The sequence below is a fragment of the Schistosoma mansoni genome, chromosome W, assembly GCF_000237925.1.
Source record: "Schistosoma mansoni strain Puerto Rico chromosome W, complete genome".
NCBI classification, from domain to species: Eukaryota; Metazoa; Platyhelminthes; class Trematoda; order Strigeidida; family Schistosomatidae; genus Schistosoma; species Schistosoma mansoni.
The window spans coordinates 30,964,213-30,979,364 of record NC_031502.1 but is presented as its reverse complement, the minus strand read 5'-3'; the positions used below and the strand labels follow the sequence as shown (position 1 = coordinate 30,979,364).

The window sequence follows — 15,152 nt, the reverse complement described above, 5'->3', positions numbered from 1 at the left end:
AACTTTTATTGTATGAGAAACATTTGAATGTTCTTGTTGAATAAAACTTGCCGTGTTCCAAAGTAAACAAAGGGTTTCAAAAGTTTTAGTTACAATCTTTTGTGGATGTCAACATGCATCGATACAGCCAAAGAAATGTTGAATCTGTACATTACTACAAATTTCAAGGATTAATATCGATCGAATGGCCTCCTACCGTTACTGTTGAGAACTGGAAAGAGTCCTCTATTATTCAGCGACTTGAATTTTGTGACTTCCGGATTACCTGGTATTTTGTGATTGGGTAGTAAGAGTGGTAAATACTCCACTACTTTCAAGTGATGTGCAGACTTCTAAGAGAATTTGGAGTATTTTCTGAAATACCTTGTAGGTACATACTTCACCTTGTTCAGTAGCAATAACCAATAATTTGTGGGATGTCATGGAGATCTCAGTTTATTAAATTGTTTAGACTGTTTCGAATGTTACGATTTGGTGCATCACGATAATAATAATCTATTCTTAAATAACAATGTATTTTATGCAACATACAAATTTACAGGTAAGATCGAAGTGCTAAATACGATACAGGCTTTACTTTATTAAGTTATATTGTCTCCAAGTTTAGCACTTGTCCGTTATTGAACCACGGCCAATAGATCCACTTGAACTTAAAACCCAAAATAACAATCGTCCCGAACCTCGATTCAGGTCCCAATGTTTGTTAGTAAATTAGGAGTAATCAGCCTGATTATTCTGTTCTAATAATAATTATAAGGATTACAAAACAAAACTTTAATTTTTAGGTTTCCGGAGAAAAGCCCCCAAAATACTAAGCCGAAAGTAGAGTGATACCAAAATTTCTGAGGTCAATGTTATAAACGGACAAGTTCAAAATCCAAGTAAAAAATGAATGCATGACAGTGAAATGAGTTATATTAAATTTAACAGTTTTTAAACAGTCAACCATTCTTAGTTATTTGTGTAACATTCCCCATAAAAAACAGTGGTTCTTATCACGGACGGATAAATATCAGTACTAATACGGGAAAAAGGCATCAAAAGCGATCAAAAACGAACGTTTAGAATATTAACAGGCATCAGGGCTTACAGCGTTACCAAAATACCTTTTCTTGCCTTCAATCTGTCTTACTAATGCATCCTTGTTAGGTACTACTCATCTCTCTAGACCTAATGGCCATTTATTTCGTTTTGAGAAGTCATAACAAGCTACCACCAAGTCGCCCGTTTTTGTGTTTCTTTGTAGTCAAGTCCATTCATATCTATGCTGCAACAAGAAACATATTTCTTGAACCTCTGTCACCAGAGTAATTTGCTTGTCGCCATCGTTTAGAAGACTTGTTACTAGATAGATTACTACTGAATCCTGTTACGTTCTGAACAGTAAAAGCTTGGCTGGTGTTATCGCCTCGAGATGATTCAGTTTGGTCAATATAGGAAATACGGGTCGACTGTTAACAATATATTTGGCTTTTACCATTAGAATTTCAAAGTAATCATCTGTTAAGGGTTGTTCCTTTATGAGAGCACTTAATGCCTTGAATATTGAACGAATCACAAGTCCCCGGATGACCTTCTTGAGAATAGCAGCCGGAGGATTGAAATGCCAGTCACTAACCTTCCCAAGCATTTCAGAATGCATGCGTCCCTGTGCCCATCATTGTACACGGTTTTTTAAATCACATCCATCCCCCACCAAATTTGATTTTTTTTCTATACACCACAAAGTTCCATTGGATGGTTTGTTTTACCGAAAAACCGATGAACGCGTCAGTAATGAAACTATATGCCAGCTCCAAAAGGCACACTTTACGGAAATCGCGTTGTAAGAAGCAGTCATGGTTGTGGCTGAACGTCAGCAAAGTTCAGAGCTGTTTATGACAAGAGATTATGCGTTTAATGCATAGCAAGTCATTCAAAAACGTTAACTTCAGCATATTATTTTGTGCTTTTTGATATTGATCGTAAATAAATACAGGAAGTATTACCGACAACACAGGAAGAAATCGTGTGTTCCACATATGTTTTCAGCGGTACGTAACGAAGGAGCATTGGAATGTGTTAAAAGGAAAGGGAACTAGTCAGAAGAAACAGTGGTCATGACTAGAGAAGTTTAGTCGTTCGTGGTGTAATAAATAAAGTATGACTACCTTGATCTACCTGTTAATAATTCAATTTTGAAGCAAATGTATTTCAACAGCGTATAGGAAACAAACCAAATTGTGTTGCAGAGGCACGAATAGACTACTATTTGATCTAATTGTCTAGTTTTGCTTGTAACGGGATTTCATACATTAAATGCTCTCAGAAGCTTTACATTCTTCGAGACCAAACCCCACTCATAGATTGTGATATTTAACACCTGAAGCTTCTAAATAACTTGTGATTTTTTAATTAAATGGCCTAACGTCAGTTTATTTACAAAGACTCACACTCGATACTTAAATACGTTTGACTAAACCAGTGCCACATTCTACATGTAAAAATAATCTATAAATACGATAGTGCAGCTTCAGAAGATGGTTTTCTGAAGAAAGACGTTTTCACTGAAACATCAACAAAACCTACAACTTTTAAGCCGATTAGTTGGTGCTAGGGTTACCTGTGAAGACAGGTTAAAATCTAAATCTTATGAAGTTGCCTGACTGAGAGCCTCCGGGTCGAGGTACGTTCAGCAAAATCGTTATGGTCAGGATCAGTGGTGATTGTTCGTAAAGCGAGTTGATTCAGGGAATTATATATTGTTACAAACAAATTCATGAAAGTTATTTCCTGGTAAGTTTATTTACCAATATTTGGAGTAGATTCTTCACAATGTGTCACCTGAATATCACGTTAAAGCCTCAGTACCCTCAGAATTACCTACTGATTAATGCTCTTATCACTTTATAATGCCATGTATTGTAGGTTAACTGATTAACAATTACTGAAATTTGAAGATCAACGAAGTATGAAATGAGCACAGACGAACGTATTGTATTTGGAATTCGAGATCAGACAAACACCAAGTACACTGGAATCACAAGTTCATACGAATACCACATCCACCACGGCTTAAGTAAGAATCCAAATTTCTGCAATCAATTGTACATCTTCTACTTAGGTTCATCGTGTCTGTTGTACTGTTTATTGGATATAGACTGCGCATGAACTAAAATATACTCAACAGCATTAGAATTGACAACTGACATTGAAACGAACTCACCTAGGTTCTGGAGTTGTATAAATCACCATGTCGGTTATGTACTGAAACCACTGATATCTAGAATTCGCACCACAGATTTTCCAACACTTTCCTTCCCCACGAAATAGTGTTGAACCTTCGTGACCGCAAGTTACGAATTATTTGACTTCGTTTAAAACATATTTCTCACACTGACTACATTATTCATTAGAAGTGACTCCATGATAATGATAAACATCGTTTGATATGAAATAATCAAAATTGTAGTCAAAATCGAGTTCATTTTGTACTCGGGCTTCGCATTGTACAAGTTTTCTACAGAAAAGCATTATGAGGAGAAATATTATTTGACATGATATTGTAGCTGTAAATAATTCCCCAAAATCAATAGCTCATTAGGTGTTCGACATTGGATGCTGACCACGTTGTTTCAGTGGACTTGTTTAACTGAAGGCTTTCGGTCATGCATCTGTACCAGATCACGTTGCAACTCGGCGTGGGACACAGCTCCCACGTTTCAATAGTCAGCTAAGAACGAACGCCTCTCGATATATTGGTAACGTATCAAACATATCTTTCCTACCTCTTCCCGTCTGACTTCTGATTTCTATTTGGCCAAAAGGGTTTCGATTATAGAAGGTGCTACTGGTAGCTAATTGTAAAACTAAAATATAAGTCGTATCCTCAATATGAAGATTTGATTCTTCTGAAATATTTTCCTCAGGTTTATTAAGAATTTCATTGTGGAGTAATGGATCATTGGAAAATTCAGCATCTATCAAGACTGGATTAGATTTTTTTGATATTTAAGGGTATTTGAGTTATAGTATGAACTAGAAATCTGGAGTTTGAACCATAGATTTTCCAACACTATCCCCCCCCCACGAAATAATGTTTTGGCCCTCACTTCGCAATGTTATAACCACTTTGACGTTCACTATTTGCATTATCGTCTCAAATCTCACGCTTCGATTACTGTATATGAGTATTTGGGAATACACACTGACACGTAATTTGAGACATTCCATCATGTGACTTTAACTTGCGTAAAAATTATAATACATATTCTTTTTGTTGTTCATATTGGAATACACAGAGAGTTATTCATTGATATATTTAATTAACACATGTGATTCATCTTGGTTTGATTCACCTGCGAAACGGTCGAATGGAAAACATGTATCTGCCTCATACTCATTATTGTAATCTTGGACTTGATTCGGATTCTCTGCCTGGACAAGCTGGTTTTTTGATTGCTTCAGGAAAACCTGCTATTCCCTCTGGTTCACCATACCACTGACTAGGGATTCTACTCTACAAACATTGTTCGTGAGAATATCCAACATCTGATACAATAACATCAGAAATGTGACTAGAATTCGGCTAATTAGGAACATATTTGTCACACGCATTGGGGATATCACTGGAAATAAATCCATTGTGAGGACAAATGATACTTGACATGACATCAGAATGTAATTTTTCTGAAATATTGCCCTCAAATCTATTAAGAGTTTCATTAGAGAAGAATGGATCATTAAGAAAATCAGCATCTACCAAAATTGAATTCCTTTTTCGACCATGATTTTACTTATTCAACAATTTATTTTCAGAGTTGTATGACATTTCATCAGAAATATGTGAATCATTATGACAAACCATATCTGGTACAATAACACGAGACATCTGATAAGAGGTTGGTTGATTAGAAACATTTGTCTCACAGTTATTCTACGTTTAATTCAACTCTGGACTGTTATATGACGTTGTGCAGCTTCTAGAATTCTTGGATAAAGATAAGTGATCATTAGAAACATCCACCTTTAATAGAGTCACAAATTTTGGTATTAGTTTCAGCGAAATGAACCATGGTATTACAAACTGACTGGATTTGTCCAGTTTAACCAGACCTAAAGCATTCAGAATTACGAAATACACATGAATTACATGGGTGAACTTTATCACAGAACAAGCATTTACCAAACATGTGCTCATCTTCGTGAATTGTTTCATAGTTTAATGAATTGTTATCTGAATAACCTTGATTACACATTGAACTGGGACGACATAATAAAGTAGTAGAATTCCTGATGTTCTGGCCAGTCATTTCATGGACTTTTTCTCTCTTACCGCATTCGAAATTTGTATGCTTCACATGGTCCAACAGTAGTTGCTTGAGAGTTGCATGAGAGAGTGAAATCGGTTTGTATGGAAATACCAAAATCCTTATTAAGCTGTATGCTTGTTTTCCGATGAATGTTAGGAAATGAGCCACAGTATTAGCATCCTCAACATCTTCCTTGGTCATAGTTCAAATTTCGATCCTTTCCATGTAATCCTCAAAAACATCAAAATCTGAATGTATGTCCAACTGTTCGATCACAGGCCACATGGCGACGCCAACGTGGTGATTGGGAGTATTTGAATTGAAGTACGAATCAGGGATCCCATAAATAACCCAATTTAATCAAGAAGTATTCGATGAGCGTGAACGAACGTACTTTTTTGGAATGCAAAATCAAGCAGTCTCTTAGTGCAAAGGAACCGTTATTTCGTACTACTATCACAGATTTTCAAGCTAAAACCAACCATTTCCCAGGCTAATGACCTAACACTTGCGAATTCTAACATTTTCATTGTACTGAGCCAAAGCATTCAAGCAAATTATATGTTCGAAGTCCAAGTAAGTGTTGTATTCACCAGGGTTATTACAATTGCGTTGCCATAGTACCTCCGTTGGACGGTGAGGAATACCTGAAATGTTAGCATAACACTAAGACACAAGTGAAAAAATATCAGTTATTTTATACTATCTCGTGATAGATGCTTCGGATTGTATGGAAATAATGGTTGATAACAGTGATAAATGGAGTGGCAAATGATAATTTACGATTTTGGTTACGCTACAAAATCAGCTAGACCAGATCTTCCCCTTAGTGATGTAACAAAATATGAAGTGACCTGATCATTATGCCTGGAAAAACCCGGATAAATGATTAGTTACGCTCAGTTTTAATGCTTTGAGGAATAAAAACCTACAAAGATACAAAAAGTTTTAGAACTCATTACCTGATGGCAAACTGCGTGTATACATTACAAACATGTGCGCTACTTCTGATAATGAGTGTGAAGTTAAGGAGTGTTTTGTCTTTACTGAGTTCAGACATTATGATCAGGTTATGAAGTTAATATCAGACATCAGGTTGGAACTGTCAGATTTTCGCAGGAAAGAAAACTTAGAGGATAAACTTGTCCGTATGTACTTTGCGTTTCCTTGGTTGATAGGTAGAAATATTTAACTATTACCAGGAGCAGCCACATCTGCTTGACCCTTACCTTGGAAAAATGATATCAGCTTGCCTGGATGTTGTGCACTGTTCTCACTCAGAGCCTGAAGTTCTTCACTTCGTGTTCAGGATCTTATATCTAATGACAAAAACCCGAGGTTACAAGGCCATTATCCGTTTGATGCCACATACAGTTGATGATATTGAACCGACTTTAAGTCTTCTCATGGAGCAAGATATAAATGATTCAAAGGTACTATTTGTATGTTTCCGTTACCTAAACCCATCCCTAGAACTGGGAGACGCGCTATGTTCTTATCCTTTGGTTATCAATCTTGGTAATGGTCCCTTTCAACTTAGAAAGTCTTGACAGTTTTGGAAAGAAACCTATAATTGAGCGTGTAATTGATTTAGCCAAGCTCTACCTTTTACAGGATGAGCGTACTCAAGAAGCAGCTGCTTTCCTTCTCGCACATACTGTTACCCGGCCAGATGCACTTCATGCCCAGTTGCCATCAATAATCTCTTCTGCAATTAAAAACCTAAGTTTTGCTGATGGTAGGTTTGAAGTTTTTGTTTTATTAGACAGTTGTATACATTGACCGGCACCTGTTAATCTGTTTGTCGAAACACTCCAGTCGTTATATTTGTATTTCTTTAATGTCCCTGTATGTTTGTATCATCACTCTTTTTTAAAAGCTAAATTTGATCATTTGAACATATACTGTGCGCAATTTTTTTATTTCTGCCATTCTATCACAAATATTCACCCGTCGTTGGCTAATAGTTCCATAATATCATGGAATGAAACCACCCGTTTTTGTTTGGGCAGCCGAGTACTATCGCTAACCCTCGCATCTGACGTAGCTGAAGTCAAACGGCGAGACTAAAGAACATGGACGACCTTTGAACGAATCTTAAATGACCTTGAGAAATATTAGCCAATCAGAAGACAGTTAGCATACAGTAAAAATATATTATACAAAACTCAAAAATTAAAGGGGATACTGTTCTTTTACATGAATCAAAAACTTATCAAGGTCAGATATAGGTTCAGAAGTTTTAAAATCGTAGTGCATCCGGCACAGGAACCCATCCTTGTGGCTCCATAGTAGTCAACCTCTGGAACCATGACAAAGTCCCGAAAATTCTTTTAGCCTCGACCACATAGTTTCAGTGTTGTCGGTATGTTGGTATGGTTTAGGGTTTAGGATTAGGGTTAAGGTTTAGGGTTACGGTTTAGGGTTAAAGATGAGACTATAAATTATGGGCGACATTTGAGCGACGCTAGAGTGAATCTGAGAGTGTCAACGTAATAACTAAGACTAAATGAGGGTTATAAACCTGTGTGAAGAATTCAAATTATGATTTACAGTTCATGGTTAAGGTTAGGAATTATACTTAGGGTTTTCATCACGAACTGACATCAGCTATAATGCCACAACTCTATCCAAATGTATAATTGAATTCTGCGCCAAAATCTCATGATAACTTATCTTGTAACCGCTTAATTATCATGTTTTCTCTAAAATCCGTTGTAAACCGACCGTACGTAAGCGTCAGGTACCGAACTTAGCGCCGTGACCTTGAAAACCCGCGAAAGCTTCTGATTGGCTCGTCCATGTTCTTTAGTCTCGCCAGTCAAACATATAGATTAGTGCTTAGTTAAAAAGTTCAGTTTTTTGTCTATCTAATAGTAGGAGATAAGTAAATTAAGGATGATAGTATATTAAAGGTTTTTGTAGAATATTTCCGGGTAGCTTTAAGTACCGAAAGCCTCTATGTGGCACCCTGGCTATTCTTTCGTTCTACTAAAGATGGATTATCCCTCTATTTATTTCGGGGCAACTGACTGGTTAAACAAACGATTTTATTAACTCACCTTTCTCAAATACTGTAATTAGAAATATATGTTAACTATTAGCGTAAGATATTATTAAAGTTTGTGATAGGTATAGCTTATCATAGATTTAATAACTTTCTGGTTTCACTTCGGAGATACGGATCTCACCTATATACCAATATGTATCTTGTCAAGATTACTTAACGTGCCAAGTAAAATTGGACATTATTATTGAAATATTTAGTGAAAGTTTTTCACTTTCTATAAGAGGGTTAATCGATATGGCTTACTAAATATTCTACGTATTTGTGACCTAGTTATCGAATTTAGTTAAGGTTCGCAGTCTGAGAATGATATGTATGCCCACACCCGGAGCCTTTGACCTAAAGATCTGATCCACAAGACAGTGGAGCATCGTGAGGAGATGCACTCCCATGGTAGCCAGTGACCAACGATTGATTCATACGCCATTTGTTCCTTCAGGATAATGGGGCCCATGTGCACCACTGGTTTGGAATCAAGGTTTTCCAACTCCCCTAGGTGGACCCTCCGTGTCCACCAACCCAGTTAAAGCACCGGACATTCGCTTTTCGTCCTCTCAATTTCGTAAACAACAGTCATTCCACGAGAAGGCAATGAGTAGGACTTCCCTTGCAGAGGCTATATACGCGTGGCCATGTGAGAGCATTTTTCGAGGGAGAGTGGACTCTCTCCACTCTCGGCCGTACCAGCGGCGTATATAATATATATATATATATATATATATATATTCGGCTCACAATATATTTGTTTACGTGTTTTCCTGATTCATGCAATTAGTGATTTCATTTAATAATCGAATTTAGTATTTAAAATATTTTCTATTTATCTACCTTTGTCTTACCTTTTTGTCAACTATATTCAATCTTTAAATATCGTTTACTGAACTAGTTTTCAAAAATATTAACCCTAGTTATCAATGTACAAGACCAAAAGCAGGTATGCGGCACCCTCAGAAGTATAGCCAATATATGTAAACTCGGAAGCCGCACTGAATTGTTACCTTATGCGAGTGATCTTTTGAGTGCAGTGCTTCAGTTGCCTGGAGATTCTTCCAAGGGGATTCTTTTATGTCGTCTTGAAACAAAAGTTTTACAACGAATTGGTTTGTTATTTTGTCCACCAATAAATACAACATGGCAGTACCAACGAGGATCTCGATCACTGCAAGAAAACTTAGAATCTCTTCTGATGAATCATGACAAAAATTCTTCAGTCTCTGCAAAAGTTACTGATCACTCGTCATACACAAGTTTTCAAAATAATATCTCAAGTGATATTTCTGGGGATTGTTCATTAACTATGAAGCATGAATTTCCCAACACAGACGAAGTTGCAGAAGTTATCGACAAACTAATAAGCGCTTTGCGCAGTCAATTTACTGGGGTTCGTTGGTCTGCTGCCAAAGGGTAGGAAACATTTTTTACAGTATACTTGTATGAGTTCGTCCTCCTGTTTACTTTTAACTTAGTAGTTTAAAATAAAATGTCTCACTCAATTTTTCAGCACTTGTATTGTTATAGAGTAAATACATCATCTACTACTGGTGGTATATGCAAGAGTATACTTTCCATAATATTATAAATCTTTAGTTTCTTTATATATAACAGACTTGCCACAACCAATTTATTGCAAGGTGGTGGTAAACGAAATAAAGAGAGTGTAAGAGAAAAAAAAGATAAGTCAGTGATCAGAAACCATCATATATGTACATGATAAGACATTTAGAAGTACTCTATCCTTAAACTCTTCCCAATGTTCCTGAACTCTGAGAATGAATACAGTTCTCGAGTACATCCTAGTTCGTGTAAACTTGATATCACATACGACATGCACGGTCTTATGGTGCTACTCAGCTGCTTAGACTAAGATAGGTGGAGCTTGGTTTAAATCTGTAGCTTAATAGTTAAAGATCCAGTACCTTAACCACGGAGCCATTAAGTTTAACTAAGTATTCTAGTATAATGACGATTAATTGTCAAACCTAGTTTCATAAACTATGGTAAACTATATTTTAGGTAGATGTCAGTGTCGCATTGTTTTTCAAATAAGATTGTTTTATCATGTCACTAAATGTTCGTCACTTATAGACACTAGCTATTTTTATGTTAAATGCTAAAGTAACGATATCTGACTTTTGTTTCATCCCAGTAAATTATATTTACAGACTAGCCTTCCATAAGTTATGTACAATCGATGTGCTTTTTTCTTAGGATCGGACGTATTTGTTCTCGTCTTTCCAGTTCAATGGTAAATGATGTTTTATCGGCTGTACTATCCTTGTGTACAAAACTTGAACCATATACTGCATGGCATGGAGCTTGTCTTGCTTTGGCTGAACTTGGCCGGCGCAACCTTCTTTTACCATCTAAATTACCAGAAGTAAATCTTTTGTTTTGACAGCGATTAATTTAATGATAGGAACATATTTTTACTGTTAGTGTGCGAATCGACAGCAAATATAACCCTTACCCTGAAAACCTTATATTTCACAGCCACGCAACACAACCTATGACTGAAACATTAATATTTTACAAAATCTATCAGTTTGTTCACATTTTCAAGCACCTTAGAATTACAATGAAAGTGTTTAAGTGGTTTCTGTTGATTAGTCTGAGAACTTAATAAACTGTTCAGTAACGTAGAATCATGAATCAAAATCTGGAGTAGAGAACATAAAATTTTAGCTTTTTATCTGTACTGTCTTGGAAGTTCTTGGAAGTATTATTGCATTTTTGAGAATACCATGGTACTGGTCCATCAGATATACCCTTTGGAAGAAGAAGAGGTGGTGTTACTTTTGCGCTTTTGTGATAAGACCTCTAATTAGACTGAAGGTTACTTCAGTTTGCTAGATGAATCTCTGTATATATATATATATATATATATATATATATCCCAGATAATGGTACCAAGTATAATTCCAGGACATGTTATTGAGTAATTAATAACCAATAAATCTACCTACTGAAATGATATACGTCTAAAAATCCAATGTAGATCCAGTATCCTATTCATATTTTGAATTAAAATAGACTTATTATTTGCGAACTTGATCTTAACTATTTTAACTATCCTTTGATTATATATTGATTAAATAGTAGGCTTTTCATTTCTAGGTGATTCCAGTCGTTTTACGAGCTCTGTTTTATGATGAGCGGTCTGGTGATCATAATTATGGATCAAATGTTCGAGATGCTGGCTGTTATGTTTGTTGGGCATTCGCAAGAGCATATCATCCTAAGGATTTCCTGGATTATATCGTTCCTATTGCAAGCTCTCTAGTCTTAGTTAGCCTATTCGATCGAGAGGTTAGTGTACGTCGAGCAGCGTCGGCTGCATTCCAAGAGAACGTGGGCAGACAGGTCGGTTCCACAATTTTTATTTTTGAATCAGTTAATCGTACTGTTTTTATTAATAAACACATGAAGTAGTGTTGAAAGTATTTCGTAAGGCTTTGATGTCGTTATGTCATATTGTAGAATTAACGTGTATGATTACTATCAACGTTGTGGTCTGGGGATTATTTCCCGCTTACTTTTGTCAAAAAACAGCGATAATATCAACACAACACGAACATTTGAGCCATTTGGAGCTCAGGTAATTAGTGTATGTATGATATGGACGAATTAATTTAAATTATATAATGCTTTTATCTTATGAAGAAAATCTGAAGTTAATATACGTACATCCCACTTAATAAAGCTTAGACCCACCATAAGCTGGCCAAATCTAGGAAGGCGAAGTTGGATTGACATCAACTGACCATTTGTTGAAAATCATTTTAAAAGCACTAAGCCAAAATTCCACTGGTCTGTCCGTGAATATGTTCGCTAGTAGCTTGGTAATTAAAACGATTGAATTTTAGTCACTAGATCGTAGTTTCAAGTCCTAGCCCACCTACTTCGGTTTGGGCAATCAATTAGTTTCACAAAACCCTAATACGTAAATTTTAGCTCAGAATTAAGTACACAAATCTGCACCTGGTCATCACAGTTACTAATATTAATTTATGCAGTCACGTGTTATGTGTACCTTAACCTAAAGTTTGAATTCTCTTGTTTGTGAGTTAACAAGTAAAATGTGTAAAGAAAATTGGACAGTACAAACATCAAAGATTCAAAGTCCTGTTAGCTTCATCATTTACGTCGAATAAATTAATCAAATTGTCATGCTTATTGATAGGTGTGCAGTAATAATAATAACCTGTTTTCAGTTCAAGACGATCGAGAAGACGCTACTAAATCAGAATTTGTTTTCGTTGGTATAAAAAATCTTGCTGTTTCTAAAAGTGAATGTCTTTGGTACTTGGGTTCTACTATTTAGCCTTACTGATGGGATACTAAGTTTCACATATAATTATACGTCATCCTATATCCTCTGCCTCAGGGAATGTGGTAATTACGAAGCAACTGAAGATTTCAGTTGACCTTAGAAATAGACCCAAGGATGTTTTATTTATTGGTTTAAGGATTTGACGTTCAACCAATAAATCTCAGATCTGAACACGTCATTATCTACTTCCGTGTATCCATTCTGGTAGTATCACAGGGGTGACAATCGTAATCGTTTGTTCACATTTGGTTCCACTGAGACCGGTGTATTCATTTTTTTATTTTTTCGTAAATCTTACGCTTTGATGTCATTTCACGATTTCTTTCATTTTCTCCATGTATATTTCTCATGCTGGAGTTCCCATGATCTCGACATTTTTTTTCTTGTTTACTATATTTTGATTGTACCTGTGTGAACTATAGGAATTTGGGTCGATACACGTTTTTGCTAGATTCTACATTGTTTGTGATTGGTGTAGATGTTTAATACACGATCTAAATCGATTTTGTTCTAAAAACGAAGTAAGATATATCATCTACTGATTTCAGGTTCTTCGACGACACTGATTCGATTAGATATATTTGATATTTTGCTGACTATTTTCACTTGTGTTACTGTAGATAGAAAAAGTTCTGTACCTAATGGTAAACTTTCAAGAGCATCACCTTAATAAAAATTTTCTACCATCAATTCCAAGCGAATGTTGATGTGATCATTCACTTTTTCCAATTACACATTATATGAGTTATATTAATATTTTCTAATCAACAGATACCCAAGTTGTTATATTCGGATTTGTTCCCATTATTAATTACCATTATTATTATTATTATTGTTATTATTATTATTATTATTAATATACATGTATACATATATATTATATCTATACAAATAGGGTCAGTTTCCACATGGAATAGAAATCCTCACTACATGTGATTATTTCACTGTGGGAAATCGTGCTCACTGTTACCTTCAGTTGAGGTTAGTTAGAAAAACAATCCTATTAAGATTTTTTTTATATTTGTCTCTTTCAGAGATTTAAAGTAATTTGATAATATACTTAAATGCTAAATGTATGTAGCCTTCTGTGGAACTTTGTTTCATGTAATTTGTTAATGTCTTTTTTCAGAAACTATGATAAATATGTACAAACATGTACTGAGAGACTAGTTCAGTGCATAGGGAAATAGGTTTTTATAGGAACTGAAAAAAACAATAACCAATCGTGACCTTAACTCTCTTTGTTAAATAGTTTACTGTAAAGACCGAGTTACAAATTTTCGATAATGCGTCACACAGACTAAATGATAATCTTATAAAGAGATAATAAACAACAAGTTAGTATAGTCATTGAATTGATGGGAAACAATATTATGTGGTTTGAAATACAGTTCATTTGAAAATACAGCCAAGAAAGATTCCATTCACTCAAGGAAGGTCACCTCAATGGTATAAAGACTGTAATGGAAAACCACAGCGAAACCACCACTGGATTCTATCTTGAGCTATGGCTAGTTACGTCTCAAACCACTGAGTATTTTGACCGGCAAGTCTTAAAGGACTAACAGATACCAGTTCCCTGCATCTGCCTCTCATATCACAGCTTCATGTTATTAACTGAACACCTCTTTTTCTACCCAGTCATAGCGTTGGCTAATAATGCGTAATATAGAGGTCTAGAGGATGACATTTGTAATATATTAATTGGCTATTGAATTCGGGTTTTTGAAAGTTAGTTATTATCACTGCTACCGGATACATACTGCTAACATGGTGTTTACCCCTGATGGGGGCAATTTTTCGGAAACAACGATTATGGAACACAGTCGTCGAACGTCGTCATCTTGGAGAGACTAAATTTCACTAAAGCAAGGCAAGATCTCTTATTGACACAACAATCATGTCTTGTAGCCGGACTGACATCACAACGGGGCTGAAAATGCCTCAGATTGACGTAAAGTACTCTGTATTTTCCTACATATCTTTCCCCCTACAATACCACCAACACTGATTTGGGTAATCGGGTAATATTGCTAATCACACAAAGTGCGACTCAGAGTTTAGTACATAAGACTGTTTTTGGCAAATGAGTTACCTCAGAGGCTGATGATTAAACGTCCACGAAAATAAAAAGGTAGCTAACTTTATCAGTTATTACATGGTTACTATCCTTGTTCAAGCTATGCAATTTTTATCTCTACTTTTTTTTTACTAATGATTAAATATATTTCTTGAAATTGTCATTCAGTATATTTGTAGCTAAATTTAAAGAATATGCGAAACCTATGATTGATCATTTGGTCAATGTTCGTCTTGGACATTGGGATGATTCAATCAGATATCTGGCTGCTTGTGCTTTAGGCAAACTATACATAGCTGATCCTGATTACATGATGGAAATTGGTGAGTTTTATTTTATTCTGGTAAAAATTTTCAATCTTTTTGGGGCATAATTATGCTTATT

At 35.6% G+C, this 15,152-nt stretch overlaps 1 protein-coding gene across 1 annotated transcript in view; it reads left to right on the top strand.

The window, feature by feature from the left end:
• Positions 1-6,613: 6,613 nt before the first annotated feature.
• Positions 6,614-15,152, top strand: part of Smp_153590 (putative beta-tubulin cofactor d) — a gene marked incomplete at both ends in the record, with an annotated part of 38,999 nt that continues 30,460 nt past the window's right edge. Inside the window, 7 exons of the mRNA XM_018789350.1 lie at positions 6,614-6,724; positions 6,765-7,029; positions 9,267-9,762; positions 10,567-10,735; positions 11,473-11,718; positions 13,584-13,669; positions 14,937-15,091. Of these exons, the coding sequence (XP_018654802.1) occupies positions 6,614-6,724; positions 6,765-7,029; positions 9,267-9,762; positions 10,567-10,735; positions 11,473-11,718; positions 13,584-13,669; positions 14,937-15,091 (1,528 nt within the window). The remainder of the gene's footprint in view (positions 6,725-6,764; positions 7,030-9,266; positions 9,763-10,566; positions 10,736-11,472; positions 11,719-13,583; positions 13,670-14,936; positions 15,092-15,152) is intronic.